General features: G+C 52.6%; 1 protein-coding gene across 1 annotated transcript in view; it reads right to left on the bottom strand.

The window, feature by feature from the left end:
* The window catches only part of LOC144611183 (E3 ubiquitin-protein ligase HUWE1-like), a 231,474-nt gene that overhangs the window by 19,977 nt on the left and 194,870 nt on the right, over positions 1-16,627 (bottom strand). Inside the window, 10 exon segments of the mRNA XM_078430236.1 lie at positions 1,503-1,518; positions 1,622-1,750; positions 3,219-3,299; positions 3,302-3,407; positions 3,410-3,422; positions 5,469-5,601; positions 7,268-7,424; positions 9,446-9,564; positions 11,512-11,968; positions 15,537-16,065. Coding sequence (XP_078286362.1) covers positions 1,503-1,518; positions 1,622-1,750; positions 3,219-3,299; positions 3,302-3,407; positions 3,410-3,422; positions 5,469-5,601; positions 7,268-7,424; positions 9,446-9,564; positions 11,512-11,968; positions 15,537-16,065 — 1,740 coding nt within the window.

Below are 16,627 nucleotides of genomic sequence, written 5' to 3' on the forward strand. Positions count from 1 at the left end.
ATGACAGGTTTGGAGGGTTAGGGGCCAAACGCAGGCGGGTGCGACTGTGTAGCTGGGACATGTTGGCCGGCTGTGGGCATGTTGGGCCTGTTTCCACGCTGTGTCACTCTCTGACTTCCTTGCAGCGCAAAGGATGGCAAATGGCTAACTCAAGAGAAACTCAAAATGGACGCCAAAAAGATTGACAGGTTTGGAGGGATAGGGGCAAAACGTAGGCAGGTGGGACTGGTGTAGCCGGGACATGTTGGCCGTGTGCGGGCAAGTTGGGCCGAAGGGCCTGTTTCCATGCTGTGTCACTCTCTGACTTCCGTGCAGCGCAAAGGATGGCAAATGGCCAACTCAAGAGAAACTCAAAATGGACGGCAAAAAGATGACAGGTTTGGAGGGATAGGGGCCAACGCGGGCAGGTGGGACATGTTGGCCGGGTGTGGGCAAGTTGGGCCTGTTTCCACGCTGTGCACTCTCTGACTGCCTTGCAGCGCAAAGGATGGCAAATGGCCAACTCAAGAGAAACTCTAAATGGACGCCAAAAAGATGACAGGTTTGGAGGGATAGGGGCCAAACAGGTGGGACTGGTGTAGCTGGGGCATGTTGGCCGGTGCGGGCAAGTTGGGCCGAAGGGCTGTTTCCACGCTGTGTCACTCTCCGACTTCCTTGCAGCGCAAAGGGATGGCAAATGGCCAACTCAAGAGAAACTCAAAAATGGACGGCAAAAAGATGACAGGTTTGGAGGGATAGGGGCCAAACGTGGGCAGGTGGGACTGGTGTAGCTGGACATGTTGGCCGGTGTGGGCAAGTTGGGCCTGTTTCCACGCTGTGTCACTCTCTGACTTCCTTGCAGCGCAAAGGATGGCAAATGGCCAACTCAAGAGAAACTCAAAATGGACGGCAAAAAGATGACAGGTTTGGAGGGATAGGGGCCAAACGTGGGCAGGTGGGACTGGTGTAGCTGGGACATGTTGGCCGGGTGTGGGCAAGTTGGGCCTTGTTTCCACGCTGTGTCACTCTCTGACTTCCTTGCAGAGCAAAGGATGGCAAATGGCTAACTCAAGAGAAACTCTAAATGGACGCCAAAAAGATGACAGGTATGGAGGGATAGGGGCCAAACGCGGGCAGGTGGGACTGGTGTAGCTGGGACCTGTTGGCCGGTGTGGGCAAGTTGGGCCTGTTTCCAGGCTGTTGTCACTCTATGACTATGACTCTAGTTGACGTCGCCTTGGCGCATTGAAAATAAAAAGCAAACCAAGGTGTAGATTAGTGTCGACGGGGCCTGTTGGCCGATGCGGGCAAGCTTGGGCCCGTTTTCCCAGGCTGCATCGCTCCGCGACGCATGGAACGCCCACCTCAGTCGGCGCGTCGAGCAAACGTAAAACGGGCACGCAAGACAACGAACGACAAGCAAGGCGGGGAATCGGCGCGGCCATTGGTACAGACGCCAGCCAGGGTTAGCGATTGCAAAGGGGGGGAGGGGGTGGGGGAGGGAACCAGAACGCAAATCAAACAGAAGCAAGGCATGCACTACGACGGACACATGAACGCACAGAGAACAAAAAAGAAAATCAAAAACGGAAAGAAAATAAAATCCACAAGTGCCCTGCAAGCAGCACAGCATCATGCTAACCATGGCTGGTTGGCTGTTGTCTTCTTGCCCGTTGGCCGTCACGTACCATTTGTATTATGGCGTCAGCCTCTGCCTCCAGCTGCCTCACAGCTGCCTGGATACTGCTCGCTGAGCCCAGTGCCGAAGAGCCTGCAGAGAGGACGGGCGGGAGGGAGGGAGGGAAAGTTAGCGTCGTCAGGCAGCCGAATTATCCCGCCAGTCTCAACCCGAAACGTCACCCCATTCCTTCTCGCCCGAGATGCTGCCTGTGTCCCGCTGAGTTACTCCAGCATTTATGTCTATCTTTGAGATAAACCAGCATAGAAACATTAAAAAATAGGTGCAGGAGTAGGCCATTCGGCCCTTCGAGTCAGCACCGCCATTCAATATGATCATGGCTGATCATTCACAATCAGTACCCCATTCCTAACGTGTCTAACCCCTTAATAATCTTATACGTTTCGATAAGATCCCCCCTCATTCCTCCTAAATTCCAGAGTATACAAGCCCAGTCGCTCCAGTCTTTCAACATATGACAGTCCCGCCATTCGGGAATTAACTAGTGAACCTACGCTGCACGCCCTCAATAGCAAGGAATATCCTTCCTCAAATTTGGAGACCAAAACTGCACACAGTACTCGAGGTGCGGTCTCACTAGGGCCCTGTACAACTGCAGAAGGACCTCTTTTGCTCCTATACTCAACTCCTCTTTGTCATGAAGGCCAACATGCCATTGGCTTTCTTCACTGCTGCTGTACCTGCATGCTTCCTTTCAGTGACTGATGCGCACCAGATCTCGTTGTACGTCCCCTTTTCCTAACTTGACACCATTCAAGATAATACTCTGCCTTCCTTCTCACCAGAGATGCTGTCTGTCCCGCTGAGTTACTCCAGCATTTTATGTCTATCTTCGAGTTAAACACCAGAAAAAAATAGATGCAGGAGTAGGCCATTTGGCCCTTCGAGCCAGCACCCGCCATTCAATGTGATCATGGCTGATCATCCACAATCAGTACCCCGTTCCTGGTTTCTCCCATATCCTTGATTCCTTTAGTCCTACGAGCTAAATCTAACTCTCCTCTTGGAACCATCCAGAGAATTAGCCACCATCGAAACGTATAAGATTATTAAGGGGTTGGACACGTTAGAGGCAGGAAACATGTTCCCAATGTTGGGGGAGTCCAGAACCAGGGGCCACAGTTTAAGAATAAGGGGTCGGGCCCATTTAGAACGTAGATGAGGAAAAACAATTTCAGTCCTGGATTCTCCCCATATCCCTTGATTCCTTTAGTCCTACGAGCTAAATCTAACTCTCTCTTGGAAACATCCATTGAATCGGCCTCCACTGCCTTCTGTGGCAGAGATCCCACAGATTCACAACCCTCTGGGTGAAAAAGTTTCCCCTCATCTCAGTCCTAAATGGCCGACCCCTTATTCTGAAACTGTGTGTGGCCCCTGGTTCTGGACTCCCCCAACATGGGGAACATTTTTCCTGCCGTTCTTTCCTACACATGTAGGCGGGACGTGTTGGACGGTGTGGGCAAGAGGGCGTGTTTCTACTCTGTTAGACTCTATGACACCAGCCTCGCGGGCTCACGGTTTAGTTGGGAGTTTGTACCTAGTCGTCCAGTTTGCTTGGCCTTCTTGTTGGCTCTGCGCGTGGCGTCTCGCAGCTGAATAATGACCTGCAGGATACGAGGAAGAACTTCTGTGTGGAGGTCTTGGAGGTGAGCATGGACATGGAGGGCAGCTGGAGCTCTCTTGCCGCCAGCGCTCGCTTGTGAGAGGCCACGATTACCACGTCCTCCCCGCTGTGTCGAACCTGCAGTGGGACCAGGATTAAGTAGAAAGATCAATTCAAAGATACAAGCCCTTCAGTCCAAACCGACAATTTTGGGGCTAAATTGATTTGTCCCGCCAATTGGGACAAATGGGACCGCCCTTGACCCTTATTAGGCCCGGGGGGCGCTCTAGGCCCGGACGCTGTAGGCCCGAGACGATGTAGGCCCCGACAGTGTAGGCCCGGACGCTAGTAGGGCCCCGACAGTGTAGGCCCGGACGCTGTAGGCCCAGACGCTGTAGGCCCCCGACAGTGTAGGCCCCGCACGGTGTAGGCCCCCGACAGTGCTAGGCCCGGACACTGTAGGCCCCCGACAGTGTAGGCCCGGACAGTGTAGGCCCGGACACTGTAGGCCCGGACACTGTAGGCCCGGACAGTGTAGGCCGGACAGTGTAGGCCCGGACGCTGTAGGGCCCCGGACCGCGGTAGGCCCCGGACGCTGTAGGCCCGGACGGCCTGTAGGCCCGGACGCTGTAGGCCCGGACGCTGTAGACAATATGCAATAGGTGCAGGAGGAGGCCATTCGGCCCTTCGAGCCAACACCAAACTGAGGTGAGAAGAAACTTTTCCACCCAGAGAGTTGAGAATGTTGTGGGATTCTCTGCCACAGAAGGCAGCGGAGGCCAATTCACTGGATGTTTTCAATAGACAATAGGTGCAGGAGGAGGCCTTTCGGCCCTTCGAGCCAGCACCGCCATTCAATGTGATCATGGCTGATCATTCTCAATCAGTACCCCGTTCCTGCCTTCTCCCCATACCCCCTGACTCCGCTATCCTTAAGAGCTCTATCTAACTCTCTCTTGAATGCATTCAGAGAATTGGCCTCCACTGCCTTCTGAGGCAGAGAATTCCACAGATGCACAACTCTCCTGACTGAAAAAGTTTTTCCTCATCTCCGTTCTAAATGGCCTCCCCCTTACTCTTAAACTGTGGCCCCTGGTTCTGGACTCCCCCAACATTGGGAACATTTATCCTGCATCTAGCTTGTCCAGTCCTTTTATAATTTTGTAGGTCCTCTATAAGATCCCCCTCTCATCCTTGTAAACGCCAGCGAATTACAAGCCCAGTCTTTCCTCATACGACAGTCCCCGCCATCCCGGGATTAACCTGGTGAACCTACGCTGCACTGCCTCAATAGCAAGGACGTCCTTCTTCCTCAATAACCTATCCCTCAGAGGGATATGCCCCGATCTCTATCAACGGGGACAGTGTGGAGAGAGTGTCCAGCTTCAAGTTTCTGGGCACTCACATTTTGGAGAACCTAACATGGTCCAATAACACTGCTGTGCTGGTCAAGAAGGCACAACAAAGAACTTAAGAACACTGAAAAAGTCTGGTCTATCCCCAACAGCTGCTGACGACCTTCTACCGCTGCACCATAGAGAGCATCCTAACGCATGGCATCCCTGTGTGGTATCTCAGCTGCACGGAGGCAGAAAGGAAGCTCTACAGCGGGTAGTCCATAGAGCTCAGAGGGCCATCGGAACACAGCTACCAGACTTGGAGAGCATCTACAACACACGATGCCTCAGAAAAGCCACCAGCATCCACAAAGACTCTTCACACCCCTGCAACAGTCTGTTCGAACTCCTTCCATCGGGCAGACGATACAAGGCCTTCTACGCCCGTACCTCCAGACTCAGGAACAGCTTCATCCCCAGGGCCATAGCTGCTATGAACCGGTCCTGCTGAGCCGGATGGCCACAATGCATAGATCAACTTGCACTTTACCCTGTCTAAAAATGTTACAATTGTTTCGTTTCGTTGGGTTGCTGTTGTCTCAATTACTTAAATTATTGCATCGTATGGGAGGCGCATTCCCAATCTCGTTGTACCCCTGGGTACAATGACAATAAAGATATATTGTATTGTATTGTATTGAGTGTTCTCCGAATGGTCAACTCAAGAGAAACTCAAAATGGACGCCAAAAAGTGGACAGGTTTGGAGGGATAGGGGCCAAACGCAGGCAGGGGGGGCTCCAAGCAGAGTGTACGTCGGAGGCAAGAGGGGGGGGGGGGTTTACAGACCTGCTCTGCATTTTTCCTTTCGGCTTGGTGAGCTGGGGCTGGTCGTCGGCCGTGCCCTCAGGCGACTGGCATTCCGTCTGAGCTGTCCGCTGCTGATCTAGGTTGTATTCACGTAGCTCGGCGAGCAAAGTACCTGTGGGGACATAGAAAATAGGTGGAGGAGTAGGCCATTCGGCCCTTCGAGCCTGTACGCACCGCCATTTAATACGATCGTGGTTGATCATCCAACTCAGTATCCCGTACATGCCTTCTCTCCATACCCCCTGATCCCTTTAGCCACAAGGGCCACATTTAACTCCCTCTTAAATATAGCCAATGAACTGGCCTCAACTACCTTATGTGGCAGAGAATTCCACAGACTCACCACTCTGCGTGAAAAAAGACTTTCTCATCTCGGTCCTAAAAGACTTCCCCCTTATCCTTAAACAGTGACCCCTTGTTCTGGACTTCCCCGACATCGGGAACAATCTTCCCGCATCCAGCCTGTCCAACCCCTTAAGAACCTTATGTTTCAATAAGATCCTCCCTCAGTCTTCTAAATTCCAGCGAGTGCAAGCTGAGTCTATCCAGTCTTTCTTCATATGAAAGTCCTGCCATCCCAGGAATCAATCTGGTGAACCTTCTCTGTACTCCCTCTATGGCAAGAATGTCTTTCCTCAGATTGTATTATTTTGTCTAGATATATCTTGCTGTATTATTTTGGACACTTGGGGGCAGTTGTTAGATGAACAGGGTTGGATGAACAGGTATATAGGTAAATATATATATATATATATATATATACTTCAATAAACAACTCGAGGAACAGCGTTAAACAAGGACGCTGGCTCGACCACAACCAAATCTCTGAATGCTTTCAAGAGAGTTAGATAGAGCTCTTAAAGATAGCGGAGTCAGGGGGTATGGGGAGAGGGCCGGAACGGGGTACTGATTGTGGATGATCAGGCAATAGACAATAGGTGCAGGAGGAGGCCATTCGGCCCTTCGAGCCTGTACGCACCGCCATTGAATGTGATCATGGCTGATCATTCTCAATCAGTACCCCATTCCTGCCTTCTCCCCGTACCCCCTGACTCCGCTATCCTTAAGAGCTCTATCCAGCTCTCTCTTGAATGCATCCAGAGAATTGGCCTCCACTGCCTTCTGAGGCAGAGAATCCCACAGATTCACAACTCTCTGACTGAAAATGTTTTTCCTCATCTCCGTTCTAAATGGCCAACCCCTTATTCTGAAACTGTGTGTGGCCCCTGGTTCTGGACTCCCCCCAACATCGGGAACATGTTTCCTGCCTCTAACGTGTCCAACCCCTTAATAATCTTACACGTTTCGATAAGATCCCCTCTCATCCTTCTAAATTCCAGTGTATACAAGCCTAGTCGCTCCAGTCTTTCAACATATGACATTCCCGCCATTCCGGGAATTAACCTACGCTGCACGCCCTCAATAGCAAGAGTATCCTTCCTCAAATTTGGAGACCAAAACTCCACACAGTACTCCAGGTGCAGTCTCACTAGGGCCCTGTACAACTGCAGAAGGACCTCTTTGCTCCTATACTCAACTCCTCTTGTTGTGAAGGCCAACACTTTGGTCAACGTGGGTTGTTTTTAAATGTGCTATACAAATAAAATTGACTTGACTTGACCCCTTAATAATCTTATACGTTTCGATAAGATCCCCTCTCATCCTTCTAAATTCCAGTGTATACAAGCCTAGTCGCTCCAGTCTTTCAACATACGACACCTCCTGCACCTGTTGTCTATTGGTGGTCACACACTGGCGGGTGGGCGCCATGCCCGTACCTATCTGTTGGCACAGCGTGTATCCCAGCTGGCGCGCCCCGCTGAGCAGCAGCTTCAGGACGGTGTCCCTGGTCCCCGGCTCGCCCCTGGAGAGCTGGAGCAGGATGTTGGCCGCATCTTCCAGACCTTCCTCCGAGCACGAGTGGGATGTCAGCACCTGTGGAACGAGGCAGAGGCGTTGGCACGGGCCGGAGTCACGGGCAGAACAGCGCGGGGACGGGCCCTTCCGGCCCACCCAGTCCGCGCCGACCAGCGAATGGCGGCGACCAGCGATCCCCGCACACTAACACTATCCTACACACACTGGGGACAAGTCACACATACGCCCAGCCAATTAACCGACAAACCCGCACGTCTTTGGAGTGTGGGAGGAAACCAAAGATCTCTGAGAAAACCCACGCAGGTCACATAGAAAATAGGTGCAGGAGTAGGCCATTCGGCCCTTCGAGCCTGTACGCACCGCCATTCAATACGATCATGGCTGATCATCCAACTCAGTATCTCGTACCTGCCCTCTCTCCATACCCCCTGATCCCTTTAGCCACAAGGGCCACATCTAACTCCCTCTTAAATATAGCCAATGAACTGGCCTCAACTACCTTCTGTGGCAGAGAATTCCACAGATTCACCACTCTCTGTGTGAAAAAAAACGTTCTCATCTCGGTCCTAAAAGACTTCCCCCCTTATCCTTAAACTGTGACCCCTTGTTCTGGACTTCCCCAACATTGGGAACAATCTTCCTGCATCCAGCCTGTCCAACCCCTTAAGAATTTTGTAAGTTTCTATAAGATCCCCCCTCAATCTTCTAAATTCCAGCGAGTACAAGCCGAGTCTATCCAGTCTTTCTTCATATGAAAGTCCTGCCATCCCAGGAATCAATCTGGTGAACCTTCTCTGTGCTCCCTCTATGGCAAGAATGTCTTTCCTCAGATTAGGAGACCAAAACTGTACGCAATACTCCAGGTGTGGTCTCACCAAGGCCCTGTACAACTGCAGCAGAACCTCCCTGCTCCTATACTCAAATCCCCTCGCTATGAATGCCAACATCCTACACACACTGGGGAAAAGTCACACCTACACCCAGCCAATTAACCTACAAACCCGCCCATTTCTCCTGCATCCAACACGTCAACCTCAAGAACTGACTGTTCACTTGCTGCCTAATATATCCCGCCCCTTGACAGGTGCCATTGTAACAAGATGACCAATGTTATTCACTTCGCCTGTCAGTGGTCGTAATATAAGAAGATAACTGCAGATGCTGGTACAAATCGAAGGTATTTATTCACAAAATGTTGGAGTAACTCAGCAGGTCAGGCAGCATCTCGGGAGAGAAGAAATGGGCGACGTTTCGGGTCGAGACCCTTCTTCAGACTGATGTCAGGGGGCCGGGACAAATGAAGGATATAGGTGGAGACAGGAAGATAGAGGGAGATCTGGGAAGGAGGAGGGGAAGAGAGGGACAGAGGAACTATCTAAAGTTGGAGAAGTCGATGTTCATACCACTGGGCTGCAAGCTGCCCAGGCGAAATATGAGTTGCTGTTCCTCCAATTTCCGGTGGGCCTCACTATGGCACTGGAGGAGGCCCATGACAGAAAGGTGAGACTGGGAATGGGAGGGGGAGTTGAAGTGCTCAGCCACCGGGAAATCAGTTTGGTCAATGCGGACCGAGCGCAGGTGTTGAGCGAAGCGATCGCCGAGCCTGCGCTTGGTTTCGCCGATGTAAATAAGTTGACATCTAGAGCAGCGGATGCAATAGATGAGGTTGGAGGAGGTGCAGGTGAACCTTTGTCTCACCTGGAAAGACTGTTTGGGTCCTTGGATGGAGTTGGGGGGAAAGGTAAAGAACTGGGTTCACTTGCTGCCTAATATATCCCGCCCCTTGACTGGTGCCATTGTAACAAGATAACCAATGTTATTCACTTCGCCTGTCAGTGGTCGTAATGTTCTGGCTGATCGGTGTATCTGCCTCTGACAAATATACCCACTGACTTTTGGCCTCCACAGGCGTCTGTGGCAAAGAATCCCACAGATTCACCGCCCTCTGGCGAGAGAGACTCCTCGTGCGCGCCTGGATTTGCGCGCGGGTGGAAACGCCCTCTCCAAGCAGCGGAGACGAGAGGCTCGGCGGCCGGGGGGGGTTGGGCTTGGCCAGCGAGCCGCGGCGGCCATCTTACCTCCACAGAGAGCTGCAGCTGCTTCTCTGTCAGGCCGGAGTTCTGGACCTTGCCTTCGTTGGCGCTGACCGCCACCTCCGACGTGGCCTTCGCTGGCGACTTGGCGGGTTTGGGAATCGCTGCGTGGGAATTAAAAGCGGGAATGTTAAGAGTTCGGAGTCCGGCATTCGCCCACCCTGCCAAGGGGAGGTGGTCTTCAGGCTGTAGTTTAGAGCGCGCGGGGGATTTACAGGGATAATACACAATAGGTGCAGGAGGAGGCCATTCGGCCCTTCAAGCCAGCACGTACCGCCATTCACCGTGATCACGGCTGATCATTCTCAATCAGTACCCCGTTCCTGCCTTTTCCCCGTACCCCCTGACTCCGCTATCCTTAAGAGCTCTATCCAGCTCTCTCTAGAAAGCCAATGGAATGTTGGTCTTCATAACAAGAGGAGTTGAGTATAGGAGCAAAGAGGTCCTTCTGCAGTGGTACAGGGCCCTAGTGAGACCGCACCTGGAGTACTGTGTGCAGTTTTGGTCTCCAAATTTGAGGAAGGATATTCTTGCTATTGAGGGCGTGCAGCGTAGGTTTACTAGGTTAATTCCCGGAATGGCGGGACTGTCGTATGTTGAAAGACTGGAGCGGCTAGGCTTGTATACGCTGGAATTTAGAAGGATGAGAGGGGATCTTATCGAAACGTGTAAGATTATTAAGGGGTTGGACACGTTAGAGGCAGGAAACATGTTCCCAATGTTGGGGGAGTCCAGAACCAGGGGCCAGAGTTTAAGATTAAGGGGTCGGCCATTTAGAACGGAGATGAGGAAAAACTTTTTCAGTCAGAGAGTTGTGAATCTGTGGAATTCTCTGCCTCAGAAGGCAGTGGAGGCCAAGTCTCTGAATGCATTCAAGAGAGAGCTGGATAGAGCTCTTAAGGATAGCGGAGTCAGGGGGTATGGGGAGAAGGCAGGAACGGGGTACTGATTGAGAATGATCAGCCATGATCACATTGAATGGTGGTGCTGGCTCGAAGGGCCGAATGGCCTCCTCCTGCACCTGTTGTCTATTGAAAGCATCCAGAGAATTGGCCACCGAGTCCGTGCCGACCAGCAATCCCTGCATATTAACATTAAGGGCTGAATGGCCTGCTCCTGCACCTATTGTCTATTGTCTATTGTCTATTGCCTACGCACACACACTTGGGATAACTCAGTTTTACCAAGCCAATTAACCTACAAACGTGTACGGGACAGCGTTTAAAGGTTACAAAAACAGGCATGGATATCATGAGGGGAGGGAGAGAGAGGGGAGGGGATGAGATGAGAGGGACGGGGAAGAGAGGGGAGGGGGAGAGTGAGACAGGAGAGGGGAAGGGAAGAGGGGAGGGGAAGAGAGGAGAGGGGAGGGGAAGAGAGGGGAGGGGGAGAGTGAGACAGGAGAGGGGAAGGGAAGAGGGGAGGGGAAGAGAGGAGAGGGGAGGGGAAGAGAGGGGAGGGGAAGAGAGGGGAAGAGAGGGGAGGGGAAGAGAGGGGAGGGGAAGAGAGGGGAGGGGAGGGGAAGAGAGGGGAGGGGAAGAGAGGGGAGGGGACGAGAGGGGAGGGGAAGAGAGGGGAGGGGAAGAGAGGGGAGGGGAGGGGAAGAGAGGGGAGGGGAGGGGAAGAGAGGGGAGGGGAAGAGAGGGGAGGGGAAGAGAGGGGAGGGGAGGGGAAGAGAGGGGAGGGGAAGAGAGGGGAGGGGAGGGGAAGAGAGGGGAGGGGAAGAGAGGGGAGGGGAGGGGAAGAGAGGGGAGGGGAGGGGAAGAGAGGGGAGGGGAAGAGAGGGGAGGAGAAGAGAGAGGAGGAGAGGGGAAGGGGGAGAGTGGGGCGGGGAAGAGAGGGGATGGGAAGAGAGGGGAGGGTAAGAGAGGGGAGGGGAGGGGAAGAGAGGGGAGGGGGAAGAGAGGGGAGGGGGAGAGAGGGGAGGAGGGAAGTGAGGGGAGGGGGAGAGGAGGAGAGGAGAGGGGAGGGGAAGAGAGGAGAGGGGAAGGGAAGAAAGGGGAGGGGAAGGGAAGAGAGGGGAGGAGGAGGAGACACAGCAAGGGACTCACGGGTGACGGAGCCAACCAGGGTAACCTCTGCAGCCGCCCCATGGCTGATGGCCACCTCAGTCGCCTTGTCGGGCAGCGCGATGGAGATGAGAGAGAGGAGGCGCAGTAGTTTCTCGGTGAGCAGGGAGCTCCGGCGGATGACGGGGTGGGAGAGCATGTTCATCAGCTGTCCGAGCGGCGAGGACTCCAGGCTACATTGGCTGGTCTCGCCCTCGCTGCCCGAGCTCAGCGGCCCCTTCACCGACGTCTTGCCCTTGCGGCTGACGTTCATGTTGTCCAGCTTGACCAGCAGGTCCCAGAAGTCGGTGGAGATGCCCGCACTGGCCGTGCCCCCGCCGCCTCCCGCCACCGGCTGCCCGAGGCAGGGGCTGGGCGCCGGCTGCTTGTTCAGCTTCTCCTTGTCCGTCTCGCCCGCCAACTCCTTGGCCTTCTGCTGCGTGAAGTGGCTGGGGAAGACCTGCAAAGGAACAAGACGGAGATGTGTCACGCCAGGGTTTGGCTCCCTCAGGCCTAGTTTAGTTTCCCTCAGGCCTAGTTTAGTTTCCCTCAGGCCTAGTTTAGTTTAGAGATACAGCGCGGAAACAGGAGGCAAAAGTCGGCCATCTTGAAACAGGCCCCAAACTCTGTTTTTTTTACTATAGAGCTTTTATTTAGTTTAGTTTAGAGACTCAGCGCGGAAACAGGAGGCAAAAGTCGGCCATCTTGAAACAGGCCCCAAACTCTGTTTTTTTTACTATAGAGCTTTTATTTAGTTTAGTTTAGAGACTCAGCGCGGAAACAGGAGGCAAAAGTCGGCCATCTTGAAACAGGCCCCAAACTCTGTTTTTTTTACTATAGAGCTTTTATTTAGTTTAGTTTAGTTTAGAGACACAGCGCGGAAACACAATCCCTTCCCCACCGAGTCCGCGCCGACCAGCGATCGCCCGTTCACACGCTAGTTTAGTTTAGAGACACAGTGTGGAAACAGGAGGCGAAAGTCGGCCATCTTGAAACAGGCCCCAAACTCTGTTTTTTTACTATAGAGCTTTTGTTTAGTTTAGTTTAGTTTAGAGACACAGCGCGGAAACACAACCCCTTCCCCACCGAGTCCGCGCCGACCAGCGATCGCCTCGTACAGTCTGAAGAAGGGTCTCAACCCAAAAAGTCACCCATTCCTTCTCTCCTGAGATGCTGCCTGACCTGCTGAGTTACTCCAGCACTCTGTGAATAAACGCTCTGTACACTAGTTTAGTTTAGAGACACAGCGCGGAAACACAACCCCTTCCCCAGAAGAATGAGAGGAGATCTTATCGAAACATATAAGATTTTTAAGGGGTTGGACACGTTAGAGGCAGGAAACATGTTCTCCCCATACCCCCTGACTCCGCTATCCTTAAGAGCTCTATCTAACTCTCTCTTGAATGCATTCAGAGAATTGGCCTCCACTGCCTTCTGAGGCAGAGAATTCCACAGATTCACAACTCTCTGACTGAAAAAGTTTTTCCTCATCTCAGTTCTAAATGGCCGACCCCTTATTCTTAAACTGTGTGGCCCCTGGTTCTGGACTCTCCCAACATTGGGAACATGTTTCATGCCTCTAACGTGTCCAACCCCTTAATAATCTTATACGTTTCGATAAGATCCCCTCTCATCCTTCTAAATTCCAGTGAGTGGTGAATCTGTGGAATTCTCTGCCTCAGAAGGCAGTGGAGGCCAATTCTCTGAATGCATAGAAACGTAGAAACATAGAAAACAGGTGCAGGAGTAGGCCCTTCGAGCCTGTACGCACCGCCATTCAATATGATCATGGCTCGCAGTGTTAGCTGCTAGGAGGATGCTAGGAGGCTGCAGAGTGACTTGGATAGATTAGACTTGGATAGATCAACTCCATTCTCCCCTTATATCTCACTCCTCTTTCCTCCATTCTGTCCCTCCTCTCACTTTTCTTCTCCCCCCCTCGTCTCACTCCCCTCTCTCTTCTCCATCTCCCCTGACTCTCTTCCCTCCATCTTCCTGCCCTCTCTCCTCCATTCCATCTCTTCTTCCACCCCCTCGTCTCCCTCCATACACTCTTTTCTCCCCTCTCCATCTTCCCCCTCTCTTCCCCCTCGCTCCTCTTCCCCGTCCTCTCCTCCCTTTTCCCCCCTCTCCTCCCTCTTCCCCCTCTCTCTCCATCTTCCCCCCTTTCTCTCCTTCCTTCTCTTACATAGAAACATAAACAATAGGTGCAGGAGTAGGCCATTCGGCCCTTCGAGCCTGTACGCACCGCCATTCAATATGATCATGGCTGATCATCCAACTCAGTATCCCGTTCCTGCCTTCACCACTCTCACATCTCAATCCCCCTTATCCGTAAGCTGTGACCCCTTGTTCTGGACTTCCCCAACATCGGGAACAATCTTCCCACATCTAGCCTCTCCAACCCCTTAAGAATTTTATAAGTTTCTATAAGATCCCCCCTCAGTCTTCTAAATTCCAGCGAGTACCAGCCGAGTCTATCCAGTTTTTCTTCATATGAAAGTCCTGCCATCCCAGGGATCAATCTAGTGAACCTTCTCTGTACTCCCTCTATGGCAAGAATGTCTTTCCTCAGATTAGGAGACCAAAACTGCACACAGTACTCCAGGTGCGGTCTCACTAGGGCCCTGTACAACTGCAGAAGGACCTCTTTGCTCCTATACTCAACTCCTCTTGTTATGAAGGCCAACATGCCATTGGCTTACTTCACTGCCTGCTGTACCTGCATGCTTCCTTTCAGTGACTGATGCACTAGGACACCCAGATCTCGTTGTACGTCCCCTGTTCCTAACTTGACACCATTCAGATAATACTCTGCCTTCTTATTCTGACCACCAAAGTGGATAGCCTCACACTTATCCACGTTAAACTGCATCTGCCATGCATCCGCTCACTCACACAACCTGTCCAAGTCACCCTGCAACCTCATAGCATCCTCCTCACAGTTCACACTGCCACCCAGCTTTGTATCATCTGCAAATTTGCTAATGGTACTTTTAATCCCTTCATAAGTCATTAATGCATATTGTAAATAGCTGCGGTCCCAGCACCGAGCCTTGCGGTACCCCACTAGTCACTGCCTGCCATTCTGAAAGGGACCCATTTATCCCCACTCTTTGCTTTCCGTTCCATTCCCCATTCGCCTGCCTTCTCCCCATAACCCCTGACACCCGCACTGATCAACAATCTGTCTATCTCTGCCTTAAAAACACCCACTGACTTGTGGCGTCCACGGCCGTCTGTGGTAAAGAATCCCACAGATTCACCGCCCTCTGGCTAAAGGAATTCCTCCTCGTCTCCTTCCTAAAGGAACGCCCTTTAATTCTGAGGCTGTGCCCTCTGGTCCCAGACTCTCCCACTAGTGGAAACATCCTCTCCACATCCACTCTATCCAGGACGCTCACTGTTCGGTACGTTTCAATGAGGCCCTCCCCCCCGCACGCGATCTTCTAAACTCCCAACGAGTGCAGGCCCAGTGCTGACAAACGCTCATCGTCAGTTGTAAGAAAAACTCGGCTTGTACTCGCTGGAATTTAGAAGATTGAGGGGGGGGTCTTATAGAAACGTACAAAATCCTTAAGGGGTTGGACAGGCTAGATGCAGGAAGATTGTTCCCGATGTTGGGGAAGTCCAGAACCAAGGGTCACAGTTTAAGGATAAGGGGGAAGTCTTTTAGGACCGAGATGAGAAAGTTTTTTTTTTCACACAGAGAGTGGTGAATCTGTGGAATTCTCTGCCACAGAGGGTAGTTGAGGCCAGTTCGTTGGCTATATTTAAGAGGGAGTTAGATGTGGCCCTTGTGGCTAAAGGGATCAGGGGGTATGGAGAGAAGGCATGTACGGGATACTGAGTTGGATGATCAGCCATGATCATATTGAATGGCGGTGCGTACAGGCTCGAAGGGCCGAATGGCCTACTCCTGCACCTATTTTCTATGTTTCTACGTTTCTATGTAAGGCAGCAACTGGGGACATTTCGACCGCAGTACCGAGACGTTTCAGACTGGGACACGAGGAGTTGAGGCTCACCTTGGCCAGCTGTATCAGGGTGTCCAGGACATGTCGACACACCACGGGGGCGGCCTGTGGGTGGATGTGCACGGTCGAGCCGCAGCCCACGTGCTTCTCCGAATGCTTGCGCCCGCCCGACCGCTGGATCTGGAAGATGTTGGTGCGGCAGCCCAGGGCGGCGTCCATGGAGACGGAGAGCCAGGAGAGCTGGCTGGTGGTCTTGGCCTCCATCTTGTGCAGCAGGTCGAGGGGCCGGTGCTCGTGGGCCTTGGCGGTCCGCTTGCCCTTGTCGTCCGGGTGTTTGGGGGTCTCGATGCACAGCTCGCCCTCGCTGCTGCGCTGCAGGATGGACAGCAGGCTCTTGATCACCCAGTTGCGCGTCTGCGTGTGGTAGCAGAGGTTGCGCAGGACCCGGTGCAGGCGGCTGGTGTTCAGCTTGGGCTCGTCGACAAACAGCAGCACCAGCAGGCACGACAGCGCCTCGTGGTCCAGGAGCAGGCGCCCGCGTAACCGTAGCAGGCTGTCCACGTTGGTGCTGCTCGACGCCCTGCGGAACAACACAGACAACAGCGTTACCACCACCAAAAACACGTCCCCTCAACCGCTTACAACGACAAAGGCAGATGCAAAAACGCTGGAGTAACTCAGCGAGACAGGCTAACGCACTGTATCTCTAAATCTAAAACGCCGGAGTAACTCAGAGGGACAGGCGGTGGGTTTGTTTGTATAGTGCAAGTTGCTTTTGTAAGTCGTGTGGGAAAATAACTGCAGGTAGATGCTGGTTTAGACAATAGACAAGAATGTCTTTCCTCAGATTAGGAGACCAAAACTGTACACATACGTGATTGGAGCAGAATTAGGCCATTCCAGGAATTAACCTAGTAAACCTACGCTGCACGCCCTCAATAGCAAGAATATCCTTCCTCAAATTTGGAAACCAAAACTGCACACAGTACTCCAGGTGCGGTCTCACTAGGGCCCTGTACAACTGCAGAAGGACCTCTTTGCTCCTATTCTCAACTCCTCTTGTTATGAAGGCCAACATTCAATAGACAATAGGTGCAGGAGGAGGCCATTCGGCCCTTCGAGCCAGCACCGCAAATTCCATT

This window comes from Rhinoraja longicauda, chromosome 39 (assembly GCF_053455715.1).
Source record: "Rhinoraja longicauda isolate Sanriku21f chromosome 39, sRhiLon1.1, whole genome shotgun sequence".
NCBI classification, from domain to species: Eukaryota; Metazoa; Chordata; class Chondrichthyes; order Rajiformes; family Arhynchobatidae; genus Rhinoraja; species Rhinoraja longicauda.